Raw genomic sequence first — 21,536 nt, forward strand, 5'->3', positions numbered from 1 at the left:
ATTTTGAAGTGTGCTAGAAAACTCATTGATCCATTCACTTAGTATATCATTTATTTTTTTTTACTTGGACATAATTTTCAAAATCATAAAATGCCTTAAGGAGAGAATACTTTTTTTTTTTTTTTTTGATTTTCCAAAAGAAGGAACAGAGAAGGGGGCCAGGTGAGGATATTCCCTCAAAGACCCAGTCCTCTGTTCTTAATGCTACCTCGCTAACGCGGGAAATGGCAAACAGTTTGAAAGAAAGAAAATAATCCAGCAATGATCTAAGAACAGTTTATGCACTTTAGCCTTAACATAAGCCACTGCCAGTCTTCACTGTTGTTTTTCCTCCTTTATAAGATCTTTAAGCATGTTTCTTAATCTTTCTAAGCAATACTTGACAGCAGTTAAGCCTTTCAGATATCTTTAGACACTATAATGACACTATCATTTCTTTTTGAACTCTTCTTCCACAACACACTGCAAACAAAACACATCACCGCTGGGGGGGAATCAAACAAGATTTTATGATTACCACTGTCGTTATCTTCGATCTTTGCATTGTTAAATATTTGACAATGACCATCTCATATCTTAAACAGCATAAATAAAATTCAGTGGGCCTTCACAGCACAAGAAAAATACAGGCAACTATAGGCTTTCTTGTGACTTCACACTTCACATTCCTTCCAAAACCAAAATAAAAAAAAGAAAAAAAAATCACCTCTTTCACTATTAAGTGAAAATGTAACTTAAAACCTAAAAGCCTGGAACATGGGTAAATACGACATTATTGTACAAACCTAGGAACACTTTTATGGGGATCCTTCATATTCAAGGCTGCACTCCATGTAGAAGCAAGGAAATGGTGGACTCCTCAAGGAGCATAGGCGATGTCTTCCCAAAGGTGAATTTTCGTTTGCAGAAAGAATCCGTAACACCAGTAGCTTACATACATACAAATATATAAAGTTACAATTTAGGTGCTACAGATTTTGCTGTTAAGTAATTACATTATGAATAAGAAGTCCCCTTTGGCAAGACTGATCATTGTCAATGGACAGTAAAGGGCACAGCTGACCTTTTCCCCTAATGAATCCATTTCCATGTTCCTAGTTGTACAGCTTTAAAGATGAAGGGGCCCCATAAAAGAAGTCTTGGGATTGTAAAATAATACCGATTCTGATCAATATAATGGTGCAAAGTATTGGTACATCTGTCAATAATCATTATAATTTAACATCAGGAGTATACCTGACTGTCCTAGTTATTCACTATAATACTCTCCATAGTGAATTATAATTCAAATCAGGAATTCACCTGACTATCCTAACTATTCACTAAAACATCAAGCATTACATTTCAACATTCATTCCATAGTGATATCATCTGAGTCTTGTCAAGGAGAATTCATTCACTCAGTGTAGAGCAATTTTGACACTAATAACTATAACGAGTAAAAATCCTACTCTGTAGTGACTTTGAACACTAAACAGGATATATGATTAAGGCTAACTAGCAGATATATTGAGGGCACAGCTGACATGTTACTGAAACTCTAGCCCATATAGTTTTAAAACAAACAGGTAGTTTTACAGCTCCAGATAAATTTCATGCCACCAACACCTCAACTCTTGCTAAAGATGTTTATGTATGTGATTACTCCTCTACCTCCTCTGGCTACTTTGGCTTCCCGAGCCATAGCCTGCTCCTCCCCACTGCTGCTTATTATATGCAGAGCCCCACTGCTGGCCGGTGCCACTCCAACTACCACTCTGCTGGCCCCAACCACCGCCACCACCACCACCACTGGCTGTACTTGACTGGTTGCCTGCTCCATATTGTTGGTTAGTTCCATAGCCCTGGTTTCCATATCCATATCCCTGAAATTATGAAATTCACAATAAACATATCATACATCACACACACAAAAAAAAAAACAATGGAAGGAGCTATCACTTCAACAGCAAGTGAAAATGACCTTTGTACAGTGCAGTCTTACAACTAGCATTCCAAATACCAGCAACTCCCTCAATCTGGCACATGCAGGTGGTACTTGATGAAATCCATAGCACCTACTCCTATGAAAACCAAAAAAATAAAAGTATGTGGAAAGGAGGCACGGATCACTAGTGATGTCTGAGAAAAACGGTAAAAGTGTGCCATACAGCTGCAATGAGGCAAGTTGGGAGCAATAGTAATGTGCATGGGAGAGAAGTAACAATGTGATGGGAAGTTGTATAAACATATGTGGTGGGAAGTAACAGAAATGTGTGAGGGAAGGGAGGAGACAGTGTGGCAGGGAACATGATTGTTGTACCTTGTGTGAAGTGAGGTAGAGGCAGGAAAAGACAAAGAAAGGCTACATCCACTCATCCAATTTCCAGATGTCAGGTGGCATGTACCAAAAGCACAGCTTCCTATCCACAACCAGGCTCCACAGACCTTTCCATGGTTTTCCCAAGATGCTTCTCATGCTCTGGTAAGTCCACTAACAACAAGTCGACCCCTGAATACCATATCATCCCCCTTCATTCTATTCTCTGTGAGCTTTTCACCCTCTTGCATGTTCTGGCCCTGATCGCTCAAGATCTTTTTCACTCCATTCTTCCAACTTCAACTTGGTTTTCCCATTCTCCTTTTTTCCCACCAAATCTATCACATACACCCTCTTCATCAACCTTTCCTCACTCACTCTCTCCTTATGTCCAAATTAATTTAGCAAAACTCCTTCAGCTCACACAATCATACACTTTTCATTATCATATCTTTCTCTAACCCTTTCATTACTTACTCATCACATACTATCCTCAAACATTTCATTTCAAACAAATCCATCCTCCTCTGTGCAGCCTTGTCTATAGGAAAGAAAGATCAAGAGGGTCAAGTGTTTTCGGAGCAGCTGAGTGAACGTGTCAGCAGTTTTGATGCAAGAATGGTGGGATGTCTGATCACTATCTTGTGAAGACAAGGGTGAAGTTTTGTAAAGGTCTTAGAAAAGGAGGAACATCAGAAAAGGGTCGTGAAAGTAAGCAAGCTTGGAAAAGACACTTGTGTAAAAAAAATATATACCAGGGGAGATTGAGTGTAAAATGGCAAGGGTAGTAAGTGGTGTGACAAAGTAAAGCTGCAAGTGAAAGAAAAAATGGAGGCATTCAGGCAATACTTAAATGTTGAAGTATAAATGATTGAGAGAAAGCAGCAGGTCAAGAGGAAGGTGCAGGGGTTGAAAGATGGCAAATAAGAGTTGGGGTGATTATCAATAAACTTTAGGGATAATAAGGTGCTTTGGAAGGTTAATAATGTGGAAAAAAAAGAGAGAACAAATAGGAACATCAGCGAAGGGGTCAACAGAGGAAATGTTAACAGGAACAGACAAAGAAAGGCCAAATCTGATCATATCCATTCTCTAACAGTCATGCGTAATGCCTTGAAACTAGAGCTCCCTCTCCACAACCAGGCCCCACACACCTTTCTATGGTTTACCCCAGAAGCTTTACATGCCCTAATTCACTCCACAAACAGCACAGTGACTACTATACACCGCTATCCCCATTCACTCTATCCTATGCACACCTTTCACCCTCCTGCAAGTTCAGGCCCCTATTGCTCAAAATATTTTTCAGCCCATCCCTAATTCTCCAATCTGATCTCCCTGTTCTCTCCACTTCTGACACACATAATCTTTGCCAACCTTTCCTCATTCATTCTCGTTCTCCTTGTTCCCTCCACTTCTGACATATATACTCTTTGCCAACCTTTCCTCATTAATTCTCCCTCTAAGTTTAAACAATTTCAGCACACCCTCTTCAGTTCTATCAACCACTCTTTTTACATCTCTCTTACTTTCATAACTTTTTTTAATTTCTAAGGCTCTAGTCACAGATAAAAGTCCAAATCAAGGCCCAGCCTTAACTGAAATATAGATAGGGTTGATGAAAGAGACAGAGGATAGTGTTTACAAGTTTTGGAGAAAGTGAAAAACCCCTTTTAAAATAAGCCATGAGAAAGCCATGAGAACGTAAAGCTCCAAAGCTTCACGGTGTAGCAAAAGAAATGATAATAAAAATGGCCCATCCTTAAGTTGTCAACGGCCACACAGGTTATGAAACAGTTGCACAAAGAAAGTTGTCGTAGTGCCTCAACACCTTAAGGAAACTATGCAATGGTGTTTGGAGTGCAGAATTTTTTTGCACTGAATAAACTGCCAAAATTCCAGGCTACAATATAACCTGAACAACCCAATATTACCTAACTATGCTTTACCTTTTTTTATAAACTTTTATTAAACAGTACAGGCAAAAAACATATAACAGTATTGCATATAAAAGTTACACAATAGAGTGGATTTCTTAATTTTGTCTTTCAGAATGAGCATATGTGTGAGAGACAATGAATGCATATATGCCTCTAGAAGCCAGAAATTTGCCAAAAAGGCATGGACTGACACTCAAGTACTGAGGCAGAAAAGAGGCTTGCTAAAGTTCATTAGTTGCTCCATGGTCCCCAATCAGAAACCAGTCCCAAACAATGACCACCTGGACCCCAATGGCTCACAATCAAATTTGGAATTTGAATTCACCAATGGTGGAGGAGATACGGACGTTAGGGATGAAAATGCTCAAAAGCCTATAAGTAAACATGCTAAATGCTTGCATCAAACTAACCAGTAAACAGTATCACGAGTCATCTATGTAATTTTCAACATTTCACTTTACCTATGATTCAGCAAAATGGCATATTTGTAACGAACTGTAAGAATTTATCGCACAGAGTTAAATATCTCAACAATCTTTCTCACTCCATCTTTCCACCTCAAATTTGGTCTCCCATTTCTCCTTGTTCCCTCCACCTCTAACACATATATCCTGCTTGGTCAATCTCTCCTCGCTCATTCCCTCCATGTGACCAAACCATTTCAAAACACACTCTTCTGCTCTCTCAACCACGCTCTTTTTATTTCCACACATCTCTCTTACCCTTACATTACTTACTCGATCAAACCACCTCACACCACATATTGTCCTCAAACATCTCATTTCCAGCACATCCACCCTCCTATGCACAACTCTATCCATAGCCCACGCCTTGCAGCCATACAACATTGTTGGAACCACTATTCCTTCAAACATAGCCATTTTTGCTTTCCGAGATAATGTTCTCGACTTCCAAACATTCTTCAAGGCTCCCAGAATTTTCGCCCCTTCTCCCACCCTATGATCCACTTATGCTTCCATAAATGCCCCCTTTTTTTTTTTTTGCCGGTCTCCCGCATTTGCGAGGTAGCGCAAGGAAACAGACGAAAGAAATGGCTCAACCCACCCCCATACACATGTATATACATATGTCCACACACGCAAATATACATACCTACACAGCTTTCCATGGTTTACCCCAGACGCTTCACATGCCCTGATTCAATCCATTGACAGCACGTCAACCCCAGTATACCACATCGATCCAATTCACTCTATTCCTTGCCCTCCTTTCACCCTCCTGCATGTTCAGGCCAAGATCACACAAAATCTTTTTCACTCAATCTTTCCACCTCCAGTTTGGTCTCCCACTTCTCCTTGTTCCCTCCACCTCCGACACATATATCCTCTTGGTCAATCTTTCCTCACTCATTCTCTCCATGTGCCCAAACCATTTCAAAACACCCTCTTCTGCTCTCTCAACCATGCTCTTTTTATTTCCACACATCTCTCTTACCCTTACGTTACTTACTCGATCAAACCACCTCACACCACACATTGTCCTCAAACATCTCATTTCCAGCACATCCACCCTCCTGCGCACAACTCTATCCATAGCCCACGCCTCGCAACCATACAACTATTCCCTTCAAACAAACCCATTTTTGCTTTCCGAGATAATGTTCTCGACTTCAACACATTCTTCAAGGCTCCCAGAATTTTCACCCCCTCCCCCACCCTATGATTCACTTCCACTTCCATGGTTCCATCCGCTGCCAGATCCACTCCCAGATATCTAAAACATTTTACTTCCTCCAGTTTTTCCCCATTCAAACTTACCTCCCAATTGACTTGACCCTCTACTCTACTGTACCTAATAACCTTGCTCTTATTCACATTTACTCACTTCCCAAGCTCTCTCATCCCCAACAGACTTCATACTTGCCCCTCTTTCCAAAACTCTTACATTCACCTCCCTAACAACCCCATCCATAAACAAATTAAACAACCATGGAGACATCACACACCCCTGCCGCAAACCTACATTCACTGAGAACCAATCACCTTCCTCTCTTCCTACACGTACACATGCCTTACATCCTCGATAAAAACTTTTCACTGCTTCTAACAACTTGCCTCCCACACCATATATTCTTAATACCTTCCACAGAGCATCTCTATCAACTCTATCATATGCCTTCTCCAGATCCATAAATGCTACATACAAATCCATTTGCTTTTCTAAGTATTTCTCACATACATTCTTCAAAGCAAACACCTGATCTACACATCCTCTACCACTTCTGAAACCACACTGCTCTTCCCCAATCTGATGCTCTGTACATGCCTTCACCCTCTCAATCAATACCCTCCCATATAATTTACCAGGAATACTCAAACTTATACCTCTGTAATTTGAGCACTCACTCTTATCCCCTTTGCCTTGGTACAATGGCACTATGCACGCATTCCGCCAATCCTCAGGCACCTCACCATGAGTCATACATACATTAAATAACCTTCCCAACCAGTCAATAATACAGTCACCCCCTTTTTTAATAAATTCCACTGCAATACCATCCAAACCTGCTGCCTTGCCGGCTTTCATCTTCCGCAAAGCTTTTACTACTTCTTCTCTGTTTACCAAATCATTTTCCCTAACCCTCTCACTTTGCACACCACCTCGACCAAAACACCCTATATCTGCCACTCTATCATCAAACACATTCAACAAACCTTCAAAATACTCACTCCATCTCCTTCTCACATCACCACTACTTGTTATCACCTCCCCATTTGCACCCTTCAATAAAGTTCCCATTTGCTCCCTTGTCTTACGCACTTTATTTACCTCCTTCCAGAACATCTTTTTATTCTCCCTAAAATTTAATGATACTCTCTCACCCCAACTCTCATTTGCCCTCTTTTTCACCTCTTGCATCTTTCTCTTGACCTCCTGTCTCTTTCTTTTATACATCTCCCACTCAATTGCATTTTTTCCCTGCAAAAATCGTCCAAATGCCTCTCTCTTCTCTTTCACTAATAATCTTACTTCTTCATCCCACCACTCACTACCCTTTCTAATCAACCCACCTCCCACTCTTCTCATGCCACAAGCATCTTTTGCGCAATCCATCACTGATTCCCTAAATACATCCCATTCCTCCCCCACTCCCCTTACTTCCATTGTTCTCACCTTTTTCCATTCTGTACTCAGTCTCTCCTGGTACTTCCTCACACAAGTCCCCTTCCCAAGCTCACTTACTCTCACCACCCTCTTCACCCCAACATTCACTCTTCTTTTCTGAAAACCCATACAAATCTTCACCTTAGCCTCCACAAGATAATGATCAGACATCCCTCCAGTTGCACCTCTCAGCACATTAACATCCAAAAGTCTCTCTTTCGCGCGCCTGTCAATTAAAACGTAATCCAATAATGCTCTCTGGCCATCTCTCCTACATACATACTTATACTTATGTATATCTCGCTTTTTAAACCAGGTATTCCCAATCACCAGTCCTTTTTCAGCACATAAATCTACAAGCTCTTCACCATTTCCATTTACAACACTGAACACCCCATGTATACCAATTATTCCCTCAACTGCCACATTACTCACCTTTGCATTCAAATCACCCATCACTATAACCCGGTCTCGTGCATCAAAACCACTAACACACTCATTCAGCTGCTCCCAAAACACTTGCCTCTCATGATCTTTCTTCTCATGCCCAGGTGCATATGCACCAATAATCACCCCTCTCTCTCCATCAACTTTCAGTTTTACCCATATTAATCGAGAATTTACTTTCTTACATTCTATCACATACTCCCACAACCCCTGTTTCAGGAGTACTGCTACTCCTTCCCTTGCTCTTGTCCTCTCACTAACCCCTGACTTTACTCCCAAGACATTCCCAAACCACTCTTCCCCTTTACCCTTGAGCTTCGTTTCACTCAGAGCCAAAACATCCAGGTTCCTTTCCTCAAACAGACTACCTATCTCTCCTTTTTTCACATCTTGGTTACATCCACACACATTTAGACACCCCAGTCTGAGCCTTTGAGGAGGATGAGCACTCCCCGCGTGACTCCTTCTTCTGTTTCCCATTTTAGAAAGTTAAAAAATACAAGGAGGGGAGGATTTCTGGCCCCCCGCTCCCGTCCCCTCTAGTCGCCTTTTACGACACGCGAGGAATGTGTGGGAAGTATTCTTTCACCCCTATTCCCAGGGATAATATATACATACATACATAGCGTGGGCTATGGATAGAGTTGTGCGCAGGAGGATGGATGTGCTGGAAATGAGATGTTTGAGGACAATGTGTGGTGTGAGGTGGTTTGATCGAGTGAGTAACGTAAGGGTAAGAGAGATGTGTGGAAATAAAAAGAGCGTGGTTGAGAGAGCAGAAGAGGGTGTTTTGAAATGGTTTGGGCACATGGAGAGAATGAGTGAGGAAAGATTGACCAAGAGGATATATGTGTCGGAGGTGGAGGGGACGAGGAGAAGAGGGAGACCAAATTGGAGGTGGAAAGATGGAGTGAAAAGGATTTTGTGTGATCGGGGCCTGAACATGCAGGAGGGTGAAAGGAGGGCAAGGAATAGAGTGAATTGGAGCGATGTGGTATATCGGGGTTGACGTGATGTCAGTGGATTGAAGCAAGGCATGTGAAGCGTCTGGGGTAAACCATGGAAAGCTGTGTAGGTATGTATATTTGCGTGTGTGGACGTATGTATATACATGTGTATGGGGGGGGTTGGGCCATTTCTTTCGTCTGTTTCCTTGCGCTACCTCGCAAACGCGGGAGACAGCGACAAAGTATAATAAATAAATATAAATATATATATATACACATGCCCATATACACACATATACATACATGTACATATCAACATATACATAAACAGACATATACATATATTTTTCTTTTTTTCTTTTCTTTTAAACTATTTGCCATTTCCTGCGCTAGCGAGGTAGCGTTAAGAACAGAGGACTGGGCCTTTTTTGGAATATCCTCACCTGGCCCCCTCTGTTCCTTGCTTTTTTTTTTCTTTTTTTTTTTTTTTGAGAGAGAGAGAGATTGAGAGAGAGAGAGAGAGATGAGAGAGAGAGAGAGAGAGAGAGAGAGAGAGAGAGAGAGAGAGAGAGAGAGAGAGAGAGAGAGAGATTTCCAGCCCCCCCGCTCCCTCCCCTTTTAGTTGCCTTCTACGACACGCAGGGAATACGTGGGAAGTATTCTTAATCCCCTATCCCCAGGGATACATATATACACATGTACATATTCATGCTTGCCTTCATCCATTCCTGTAGCTACCCTGCCCCACAGGAAACATAATTGCTACCCCTTGCTTTAAAAAGGTAGCGCCAGGAAAAGACAAAAAAGGCCACATTTGTTCACACTCAGTCATGTGTAATGCACCGACACCTTAGCTCCTTATCCACATCCAGGCCCTACAGACGCTTTCCGTGGTTTACCCCAGATGTTTCACATGCCCTAGTTCAGTTCATTGACAGCATGTTGAACCTGGTATACCACATAGTTCCAATTCACTCTATTCCTTGCACGCTTGTCCCCCTCCTGTTTGTTTAGGCCCTCATCACTCAAAATCTTTTATTCCATTCTTCCACCTCCAACTGGGTCTCCTGCTTCTCCTTGTTCCCTTCACCTCTGACACATATATCCTCTGTCAATCTTTCCTCACTCATTCTCTCCTTATGTCCAAATTAATTTAGCAAAACTCCTTCAGCTCACACAATCATACACTTTTCATTATCATATCTTTCTCTAACCCTTTCATTACTTACTCATCACATACTATCCTCAAACATTTCATTTCAAACAAATCCATCCTCCTCTGTGCAGCCTTGTCTATAGGAAAGAAAGATCAAGAGGGTCAAGTGTTTTCGGAGCAGCTGAGTGAACGTGTCAGCAGTTTTGATGCAAGAATGGTGGGATGTCTGATCACTATCTTGTGAAGACAAGGGTGAAGTTTTGTAAAGGTCTTAGAAAAGGAGGAACATCAGAAAAGGGTCGTGAAAGTAAGCAAGCTTGGAAAAGACACTTGTGTAAAAAAAATATATACCAGGGGAGATTGAGTGTAAAATGGCAAGGGTAGTAAGTGGTGTGACAAAGTAAAGCTGCAAGTGAAAGAAAAAATGGAGGCATTCAGGCAATACTTAAATGTTGAAGTATAAATGATTGAGAGAAAGCAGCAGGTCAAGAGGAAGGTGCAGGGGTTGAAAGATGGCAAATAAGAGTTGGGGTGATTATCAATAAACTTTAGGGATAATAAGGTGCTTTGGAAGGTTAATAATGTGGAAAAAAAAGAGAGAACAAATAGGAACATCAGCGAAGGGGTCAACAGAGGAAATGTTAACAGGAACAGACAAAGAAAGGCCAAATCTGATCATATCCATTCTCTAACAGTCATGCGTAATGCCTTGAAACTAGAGCTCCCTCTCCACAACCAGGCCCCACACACCTTTCTATGGTTTACCCCAGAAGCTTTACATGCCCTAATTCACTCCACAAACAGCACAGTGACTACTATACACCGCTATCCCCATTCACTCTATCCTATGCACACCTTTCACCCTCCTGCAAGTTCAGGCCCCTATTGCTCAAAATATTTTTCAGCCCATCCCTAATTCTCCAATCTGATCTCCCTGTTCTCTCCACTTCTGACACACATAATCTTTGCCAACCTTTCCTCATTCATTCTCGTTCTCCTTGTTCCCTCCACTTCTGACATATATACTCTTTGCCAACCTTTCCTCATTAATTCTCCCTCTAAGTTTAAACAATTTCAGCACACCCTCTTCAGTTCTATCAACCACTCTTTTTACATCTCTCTTACTTTCATAACTTTTTTTTAATTTCTAAGGCTCTAGTCACAGATAAAAGTCCAAATCAAGGCCCAGCCTTAACTGAAATATAGATAGGGTTGATGAAAGAGACAGAGGATAGTGTTTACAAGTTTTGGAGAAAGTGAAAAACCCCTTTTAAAATAAGCCATGAGAAAGCCATGAGAACGTAAAGCTCCAAAGCTTCACGGTGTAGCAAAAGAAATGATAATAAAAATGGCCCATCCTTAAGTTGTCAACGGCCACACAGGTTATGAAACAGTTGCACAAAGAAAGTTGTCGTAGTGCCTCAACACCTTAAGGAAACTATGCAATGGTGTTTGGAGTGCAGAATTTTTTTGCACTGAATAAACTGCCAAAATTCCAGGCTACAATATAACCTGAACAACCCAATATTACCTAACTATGCTTTACCTTTTTTTATAAACTTTTATTAAACAGTACAGGCAAAAAACATATAACAGTATTGCATATAAAAGTTACACAATAGAGTGGATTTCTTAATTTTGTCTTTCAGAATGAGCATATGTGTGAGAGACAATGAATGCATATATGCCTCTAGAAGCCAGAAATTTGCCAAAAAGGCATGGACTGACACTCAAGTACTGAGGCAGAAAAGAGGCTTGCTAAAGTTCATTAGTTGCTCCATGGTCCCCAATCAGAAACCAGTCCCAAACAATGACCACCTGGACCCCAATGGCTCACAATCAAATTTGGAATTTGAATTCACCAATGGTGGAGGAGATACGGACGTTAGGGATGAAAATGCTCAAAAGCCTATAAGTAAACATGCTAAATGCTTGCATCAAACTAACCAGTAAACAGTATCACGAGTCATCTATGTAATTTTCAACATTTCACTTTACCTATGATTCAGCAAAATGGCATATTTGTAACGAACTGTAAGAATTTATCGCACAGAGTTAAATATCTCAACAATCTTTCTCACTCCATCTTTCCACCTCAAATTTGGTCTCCCATTTCTCCTTGTTCCCTCCACCTCTAACACATATATCCGCTTGGTCAATCTCTCCTCGCTCATTCCCTCCATGTGACCAAACCATTTCAAAACACACTCTTCTGCTCTCTCAACCACGCTCTTTTTATTTCCACACATCTCTCTTACCCTTACATTACTTACTCGATCAAACCACCTCACACCACATATTGTCCTCAAACATCTCATTTCCAGCACATCCACCCTCCTATGCACAACTCTATCCATAGCCCACGCCTTGCAGCCATACAACATTGTTGGAACCACTATTCCTTCAAACATAGCCATTTTTGCTTTCCGAGATAATGTTCTCGACTTCCAAACATTCTTCAAGGCTCCCAGAATTTTCGCCCCTTCTCCCACCCTATGATCCACTTATGCTTCCATAAATGCCCCCTTTTTTTTTTTTTGCCGGTCTCCCGCATTTGCGAGGTAGCGCAAGGAAACAGACGAAAGAAATGGCTCAACCCACCCCCATACACATGTATATACATACGTCCACACACGCAAATATACATACCTACACAGCTTTCCATGGTTTACCCCAGACGCTTCACATGCCCTGATTCAATCCATTGACAGCACGTCAACCCCAGTATACCACATCGATCCAATTCACTCTATTCCTTGCCCTCCTTTCACCCTCCTGCATGTTCAGGCCAAGATCACACAAAATCTTTTTCACTCAATCTTTCCACCTCCAGTTTGGTCTCCCACTTCTTGTTCCCTCCACCTCCGACACATATATCCTCTTGGTCAATCTTTCCTCACTCATTCTCTCCATGTGCCCAAACCATTTCAAAACACCCTCTTCTGCTCTCTCAACCATGCTCTTTTTATTTCCACACATCTCTCTTACCCTTACGTTACTTACTCGATCAAACCACCTCACACCACACATTGTCCTCAAACATCTCATTTCCAGCACATCCACCCTCCTGCGCACAACTCTATCCATAGCCCACGCCTCGCAACCATACAACTATTCCCTTCAAACAAACCCATTTTTGCTTTCCGAGATAATGTTCTCGACTTCAACACATTCTTCAAGGCTCCCAGAATTTTCACCCCCTCCCCCACCCTATGATTCACTTCCACTTCCATGGTTCCATCCGCTGCCAGATCCACTCCCAGATATCTAAAACACTTTACTTCCTCCAGTTTTTCTCCATTCAAACTTACCTCCCAATTGACTTGACCCTCTACTCTACTGTACCTAATAACCTTGCTCTTATTCACATTTACTCACTTCCCAAGCTCTCTCATCCCCAACAGACTTCATACTTGCCCCTCTTTCCAAAACTCTTACATTCACCTCCCTAACAACCCCATCCATAAACAAATTAAACAACCATGGAGACATCACACACCCCTGCCGCAAACCTACATTCACTGAGAACCAATCACCTTCCTCTCTTCCTACACGTACACATGCCTTACATCCTCGATAAAAACTTTTCACTGCTTCTAACAACTTGCCTCCCACACCATATATTCTTAATACCTTCCACAGAGCATCTCTATCAACTCTATCATATGCCTTCTCCAGATCCATAAATGCTACATACAAATCCATTTGCTTTTCTAAGTATTTCTCACATACATTCTTCAAAGCAAACACCTGATCTACACATCCTCTACCACTTCTGAAACCACACTGCTCTTCCCCAATCTGATGCTCTGTACATGCCTTCACCCTCTCAATCAATACCCTCCCATATAATTTACCAGGAATACTCAAACTTATACCTCTGTAATTTGAGCACTCACTCTTATCCCCTTTGCCTTGGTACAATGGCACTATGCACGCATTCCGCCAATCCTCAGGCACCTCACCATGAGTCATACATACATTAAATAACCTTCCCAACCAGTCAATAATACAGTCACCCCCTTTTTTAATAAATTCCACTGCAATACCATCCAAACCTGCTGCCTTGCTGGCTTTCATCTTCCGCAAAGCTTTTACTACTTCTTCTCTGTTTACCAAATCATTTTCCCTAACCCTCTCACTTTGCACACCACCTCGACCAAAACACCCTATATCTGCCACTCTATCATCAAACACATTCAACAAACCTTCAAAATACTCACTCCATCTCCTTCTCACATCACCACTACTTGTTATCACCTCCCCATTTGCACCCTTCAATAAAGTTCCCATTTGCTCCCTTGTCTTACGCACTTTATTTACCTCCTTCCAGAACATCTTTTTATTCTCCCTAAAATTTAATGATACTCTCTCACCCCAACTCTCATTTGCCCTCTTTTTCACCTCTTGCATCTTTCTCTTGACCTCCTGTCTCTTTCTTTTATACATCTCCCACTCAATTGCATTTTTTCCCTGCAAAAATCGTCCAAATGCCTCTCTCTTCTCTTTCACTAATAATCTTACTTCTTCATCCCACCACTCACTACCCTTTCTAATCAACCCACCTCCCACTCTTCTCATGCCACAAGCATCTTTTGCGCAATCCATCACTGATTCCCTAAATACATCCCATTCCTCCCCCACTCCCCTTACTTCCATTGTTCTCACCTTTTTCCATTCTGTACTCAGTCTCTCCTGGTACTTCCTCACACAAGTCCCCTTCCCAAGCTCACTTACTCTCACCACCCTCTTCACCCCAACATTCACTCTTCTTTTCTGAAAACCCATACAAATCTTCACCTTAGCCTCCACAAGATAATGATCAGACATCCCTCCAGTTGCACCTCTCAGCACATTAACATCCAAAAGTCTCTCTTTCGCGCGCCTGTCAATTAAAACGTAATCCAATAATGCTCTCTGGCCATCTCTCCTACATACATACTTATACTTATGTATATCTCGCTTTTTAAACCAGGTATTCCCAATCACCAGTCCTTTTTCAGCACATAAATCTACAAGCTCTTCACCATTTCCATTTACAACACTGAACACCCCATGTATACCAATTATTCCCTCAACTGCCACATTACTCACCTTTGCATTCAAATCACCCATCACTATAACCCGGTCTCGTGCATCAAAACCACTAACACACTCATTCAGCTGCTCCCAAAACACTTGCCTCTCATGATCTTTCTTCTCATGCCCAGGTGCATATGCACCAATAATCACCCCTCTCTCTCCATCAACTTTCAGTTTTACCCATATTAATCGAGAATTTACTTTCTTACATTCTATCACATACTCCCACAACCCCTGTTTCAGGAGTACTGCTACTCCTTCCCTTGCTCTTGTCCTCTCACTAACCCCTGACTTTACTCCCAAGACATTCCCAAACCACTCTTCCCCTTTACCCTTGAGCTTCGTTTCACTCAGAGCCAAAACATCCAGGTTCCTTTCCTCAAACAGACTACCTATCTCTCCTTTTTTCACATCTTGGTTACATCCACACACATTTAGACACCCCAGTCTGAGCCTTTGAGGAGGATGAGCACTCCCCGCGTGACTCCTTCTTCTGTTTCCCATTTTAGAAAGTTAAAAAATACAAGGAGGGGAGGATTTCTGGCCCCCCGCTCCCGTCCCCTCTAGTCGCCTTTTACGACACGCGAGGAATGTGTGGGAAGTATTCTTTCACCCCTATTCCCAGGGATAATATATACATACATACATAGCGTGGGCTATGGATAGAGTTGTGCGCAGGAGGATGGATGTGCTGGAAATGAGATGTTTGAGGACAATGTGTGGTGTGAGGTGGTTTGATCGAGTGAGTAACGTAAGGGTAAGAGAGATGTGTGGAAATAAAAAGAGCGTGGTTGAGAGAGCAGAAGAGGGTGTTTTGAAATGGTTTGGGCACATGGAGAGAATGAGTGAGGAAAGATTGACCAAGAGGATATATGTGTCGGAGGTGGAGGGGAACGAGGAGAAGAGGGAGACCAAATTGGAGGTGGAAAGATGGAGTGAAAAAGATTTTGTGTGATCGGGGCCTGAACATGCAGGAGGGTGAAAGGAGGGCAAGGAATAGAGTGAATTGGAGCGATGTGGTATACCGGGGTTGACGTGCTGTCAGTGGATTGAATCAGGGCATGTGAAGCGTCTGGGGTAAACCATGGAAAGCTGTGTAGGTATGTATATTTTGCGTGTGTGGACGTATGTATATACATGTGTATGGGGGTGGGTTGGGCCATTTCTTTCGTCTGTTTCCTTGCGCTACCTCGCAAACGCGGGAGACAGCGACAAAGCAAAAATATATATATATATATATATATATATATATATATATACACATGCCCATATACACACATATACATACATGTACATATCAACATATACATAAACAGACATATACATATATTTTTCTTTTTTTCTTTTCTTTTAAACTATTTGCCATTTCCTGCGCTAGCGAGGTAGCGTTAAGAACAGAGGACTGGGCCTTTTTTGGAATATCCTCACCTGGCCCCCTCTGTTCCTTGCTTTTTTTTTTCTTTTTTTTTTTGAGAGAGAGAGAGAGATTGAGAGAGAGAGAGAGAGATTGAGAGAGAGAGAGAGAGAGAGAGAGAGAGAGAGAGAGAGAGAGAGAGAGAGAGAGAGAGAGAGAGAGATTTCCAGCCCCCCCGCTCCCTCCCCTTTTAGTTGCCTTCTACGACACGCAGGGAATACGTGGGAAGTATTCTTAATCCCCTATCCCCAGGGATACATATATACACATGTACATATTCATGCTTGCCTTCATCCATTCCTGTAGCTACCCTGCCCCACAGGAAACATAATTGCTACCCCTTGCTTTAAAAAGGTAGCGCCAGGAAAAGACAAAAAAGGCCACATTTGTTCACACTCAGTCATGTGTAATGCACCGACACCTTAGCTCCTTATCCACATCCAGGCCCTACAGACGCTTTCTGTGGTTTACCCCAGATGTTTCACATGCCCTAGTTCAGTTCATTGACAGCATGTTGAACCTGGTATACCACATAGTTCCAATTCACTCTATTCCTTGCACGCTTGTCCCCCTCCTGTTTGTTTAGGCCCTCATCACTCAAAATCTTTTATTCCATTCTTCCACCTCCAACTGGGTCTCCTGCTTCTCCTTGTTCCCTTCACCTCTGACACATATATCCTCTGTCAATCTTTCCTCACTCATTCTCTCCTTATGTCCAAACCATTTCAATACACCCTCTTCTGCTCTCTTACACTTTTTATTTCAACACATCTCTCTTACCCTTTCATTACTTAGTCGATCAAACCACTTCACACAACATATTGTCCTCAAACATTTCATTTCCAACACATCCACCCTCCGTACAACCCTACCTACAGCCCATACCTCGCAACCATATAACATTACTGGAACTACTATTCCTTTGAACATACCCATTTTTGCTCTCCAAGACAACGATCTCATCTTCCACAGATTCTTCATCACTCCCAGAACCTTCGCCCCCTCCCCCACCCAAAGACTCACTTCCACTTCCATGGTTCCATCTGCTGCTATGTCCACCTCCAGAAGTCTAAAACACTTCACTACCTCTAATTCTTCTCCATACAAACTTACATCCCAATTAATGTGTCCCTCAACTCTACTGAGCCAAAAAACCTTGCTCTTATTCACATTCCCTCTCAACTTTCTTCTTTCAGACAGTTTTCCAAACTCAGTCACCAAGTTCTGCAGTTTCTCACATGAATCAGCCACTAGAGCTGAATCATCAGCCAACAACAACTGACTTACTTCCCAGACCCTCTCATCCCAAACAGACTGCACACTCGCAACTCTCTCCAAAACTCTTGCATTTACCTTCCTAACAACCCCATCCAAAAACAAATTGAACTACCATGGGGACATCACATACCTGTCACAAAACGGCATTCACTGGTAACCAATCACTTCCTACTCATGCCTTACATCCTTGGTAAAACCTTTTTACAGCTTCTAGCAACTTTCCTCCCACACCATATACTCTTAACACCTTCCACAAAACATCAACAACCCTATCATATGCTTTTTTCAGATCTAAATCCATGTTTTTCTAAATATTTCTCATACATTTTTCAAAGCAAACACCTGATCTACACATCCTCTACCACTTCTGAAACCACACTGCTCCTCCCTAATCTGCTGCTCTGTATATGCATTAACCGTCAATCAATACCCTCACATATAATTTCCCACAAATACTCAACAAACTTATGCCTCTGTAGTTTGAACACTCACCTTTATCTCCTCTGCCTTTGTACAATGGCACTATGCATACATTCTGCCAATCCTCAGGTACTTCACCATGGTCCATACATATACTGAATATCCTTACCAACCAATCAACAACACAGTCACCCCCTTTCTTATAAATTCCACTGCAATACCATCCAAACCTGCCGCTTTGCCGGATTTCATCTTACGCAAGGCTTTCACTACCTATTCTCTTAACCAAACCAATCTCCCTGACCCTCTCACTTCACACACCACCCTGACCAAAACACCCTATATCTGCTACTCTATCATCAATTTCAAAAACCTTCAAAATACTCACTCCATCTCCTCACTTCACTACCTGTTATTACCTCCCCACTTGCCCCCTTCACCAATGTTCCCATTTGTTCTCTTGTCTTACACATGTTATTTACCTATTTCCAAAACATCTTTTTATTCTCCCTAAAATTTAATGATACTCTCACCCAAACTCTCATTTGCCCTTTTTTTCAACCTTTGCACCTTTCTCTTGACCTCCTGCTGCTTACTTTTATAATCTCCCAGACGTTTGCACTACTTCCCTGCAAGTATCATCCAAACGCCTCTTTTCTCTTTCACTAACAACCTTACCTCTTCATTTCATCACACTACTATTTCTAATTTGCCAACCTCCAACCTTTCACGTGTCACATGCATCTTTCGTGCAAGCCATCACTGCTTCCCTAAATATATCCCATTCCTCACCCACTCCCCTAACGTCATTTGCTCTCACCTTTTGCCATTCTACACTCAATCTCTCATGGTACTTCCTCACACAAGTCTTCTTTCCAAGCTCACTTTCTCTCACCACTCTCTTCTCCCCAACATGCTCTTTTCTTTTTTGAAAACCTCTATAAATCTTCACTTTCGCCTCTACAAAATAGCAATCAGACATCCCTCCAGCTGCCCCTTTCAGTGCATTAACATAGAAAATTCTTTTGCACGCCTATCAATTAACACATAATCCAATAATGCCCTTTGGCCATCTCTCCTACTCACGTACGTATCCTTAAGTATATCTATTTTTAAACCAGGTATTCCCAATCACCAGTCTTTTTTCAGCACAAAAATCCACAAGCTCTTCATGATATCCATTTACAACACTGAATACCCCATGTACACCAATTATAAATTCAACTGCCATACTCACCTTCACATGTAAATCACCCATCACTAAAATCTGGTCTTGTGCATCAAAGCTGCTGACACACTCACTCAGCTGCTCCAAAAACACTTGCCTCTCATGATCTTTCTTCTCCATGACCAGGTGCATAGGCACCAATAATCAGCCATCTCTCTCCATCCACTTTCAGTTTTACCCACATCAATCTAAAATTTACTTTCTTACACTATCATCTCCATCCACTTTCAGTTTTACCCACATCAATCTAAAATTTACTTTCTTACGCTATCACATACTCCCACAACTGCTTCAGGAGTAGTGCTGCTCCTTGCTTACCTCTTGTCCTCTCACCAACCCCTGACTTTACGACCGAGACTTTCCCAAACCACTCTTCCCTTTTACCCTAGAGCTTTGTTTCACTCACAGAGCCAGAACATCGAGGTTTATTTCCTCAAACATAATACCTCTCTCTCCTTTCTTCTCATCTTGGTTACATCCACACAGTCAGACACCCCAATCTGAACCTTTAAGGAGGATGAGCACTCCCCATGTGCCTCCTCTTCCTCCTCCTCCTGTTTCCTGTTTTAAATATTTAAGTACAAGGAAGGGAGGGAGGGTTCCAGCCCCCCTTCTTTAGTCACCTTCTAAAACACACGGGGAATACGTAGGAAGTATTCTTTCTCCCCTAACCCCTTACAATATCCTCTAAAATTCTTCCCCTTGCCTGATTAGCTGCTCCTTAACTGACAATCTATTCATGATGAACTTATATAAAAGTTTCACATTTTCTCCTCTTTTGCACATAATATTCTTTGCAAAGCTTCTTTGTTCTTGCAGATCTTTCTGAATTCATTCCTTTCTCACACTTTGCATATGCTGTCTGGCTCGAGAGCCATCTATATCTTCAGTGCATTTCTCAAAGCTCATTCACTTTTTGATATCTTTTACTTAACTCCTCTTTCTTACTATTCCCTCAATATTTGAGGATGCAAGTACCCATCATCCTACTCCTTCCATGTAAACTTCAAAAACTGTCTCACCACAAAGCCCTAATTCCTGGCTTCTAAACTCCATTTCCCAATCTATGTTATCATATAAATCGTTAAGGTCTGCATAGTTTCAACAATCATATCTCCTCTTAATGTCTTGTCTCTTGCTATCCATTTTTATCACACAGTCAAACTTAAGCACTCTTTTGCTATCCATCTTTACCACATGACCAAACTTAAACATCACATGATTACTTTTTCCTAATGGGATATCATGCAAGTATGCATAAAGGGATGATCTATCTATCTATATCTCTGATGCCTGCTCACACCTGAAACTCCCTGAAGGGGGTGGCCATAGAAATAGTCTCGCCATAACTGGTGCCACTTCTTAGCCTTTAGCGCCTCACCCTTAACAGCCCACTGGCAAAGGGCAACTCCAGCACAGTTTTGCAAATGCTCTTACCTAATGTTTCTGCTGACTGTTACTACCCACTAATACTACTTAACGTTTCTACCCAATGCTCCAGCCTAAATGTTCCTAACTAAAACTTCTACCTAATGCTCCTACCATTTCCAGGCAGGCCTAGCACATAATGCCCAGCACAGAAAAATCTAGTCACAAAGATTGAGCTGTGTGAATTAAGTGCTATGTATGACATGGAGAGATTGTACGTTCCTGGACAAAATGCCAATAGTCCATATGTGGGTGAGGCAGAAAGAAAACACAGCTAACTGGATCAGAGGAGTGCAACTTAATAACTCTAGTGCTGGCTCACAATGCAGCCATCACTAACACTCCCAATAACCTGGAGGTAGTACTGGTAATATACTTCCCTGGTAGTTGGCTGCCTACCAACTCTTACCTAACATAAGATCTAGCAATGATGGTTATCAGTACCTCTCATCCTACTGTGTTCACTGACTAGACTTTTTGAGACTCCCCATCATCATAAGAATCCTCATTCGCCAAATCTGTCTTTATAATTGAAATCCCTTATCATCATTACCATCTCCGAGATGAGAGGCTTTTGATTCATATACCACAAAGATTGTTCCTGTGTTGTTACCATTTGTTGATCTGCTCTGGGTCAAATGTAACATCTGAATACATTACTTTCAGTCTGACATTATCCTCTCCAGAGAATCCTGTTGTCTCTGTAGTACTGGCAAGGTTGCTCTGTCCTCTTGCATCACTTGGCATCTTCAGTTTTTTGTCTTCTGATAA

The 21,536-nt window shown here is 41.8% G+C and overlaps 1 protein-coding gene across 14 annotated transcripts in view; it reads right to left on the reverse strand.

Moving 5' to 3' along the window:
- Nucleotides 1-505: 505 nt before the first annotated feature.
- Nucleotides 506-21,536, reverse strand: part of LOC139747144 (heterogeneous nuclear ribonucleoprotein U-like protein 1) — a 128,737-nt gene continuing 107,706 nt past the window's right edge. For all 14 annotated transcript variants that reach the window (XM_071659083.1, XM_071659082.1, XM_071659080.1 and 11 more), the window contains one exon: nucleotides 506-1,865. In XM_071659083.1, the coding sequence (XP_071515184.1) occupies nucleotides 1,650-1,865 (216 nt within the window). In that variant the 3' untranslated portion in view covers nucleotides 506-1,649. The remainder of the gene's footprint in view (nucleotides 1,866-21,536) is intronic.

Source organism: Panulirus ornatus, chromosome 67, assembly GCF_036320965.1.
Source record: "Panulirus ornatus isolate Po-2019 chromosome 67, ASM3632096v1, whole genome shotgun sequence".
In the NCBI taxonomy this organism is placed as follows: Eukaryota; Metazoa; Arthropoda; class Malacostraca; order Decapoda; family Palinuridae; genus Panulirus; species Panulirus ornatus.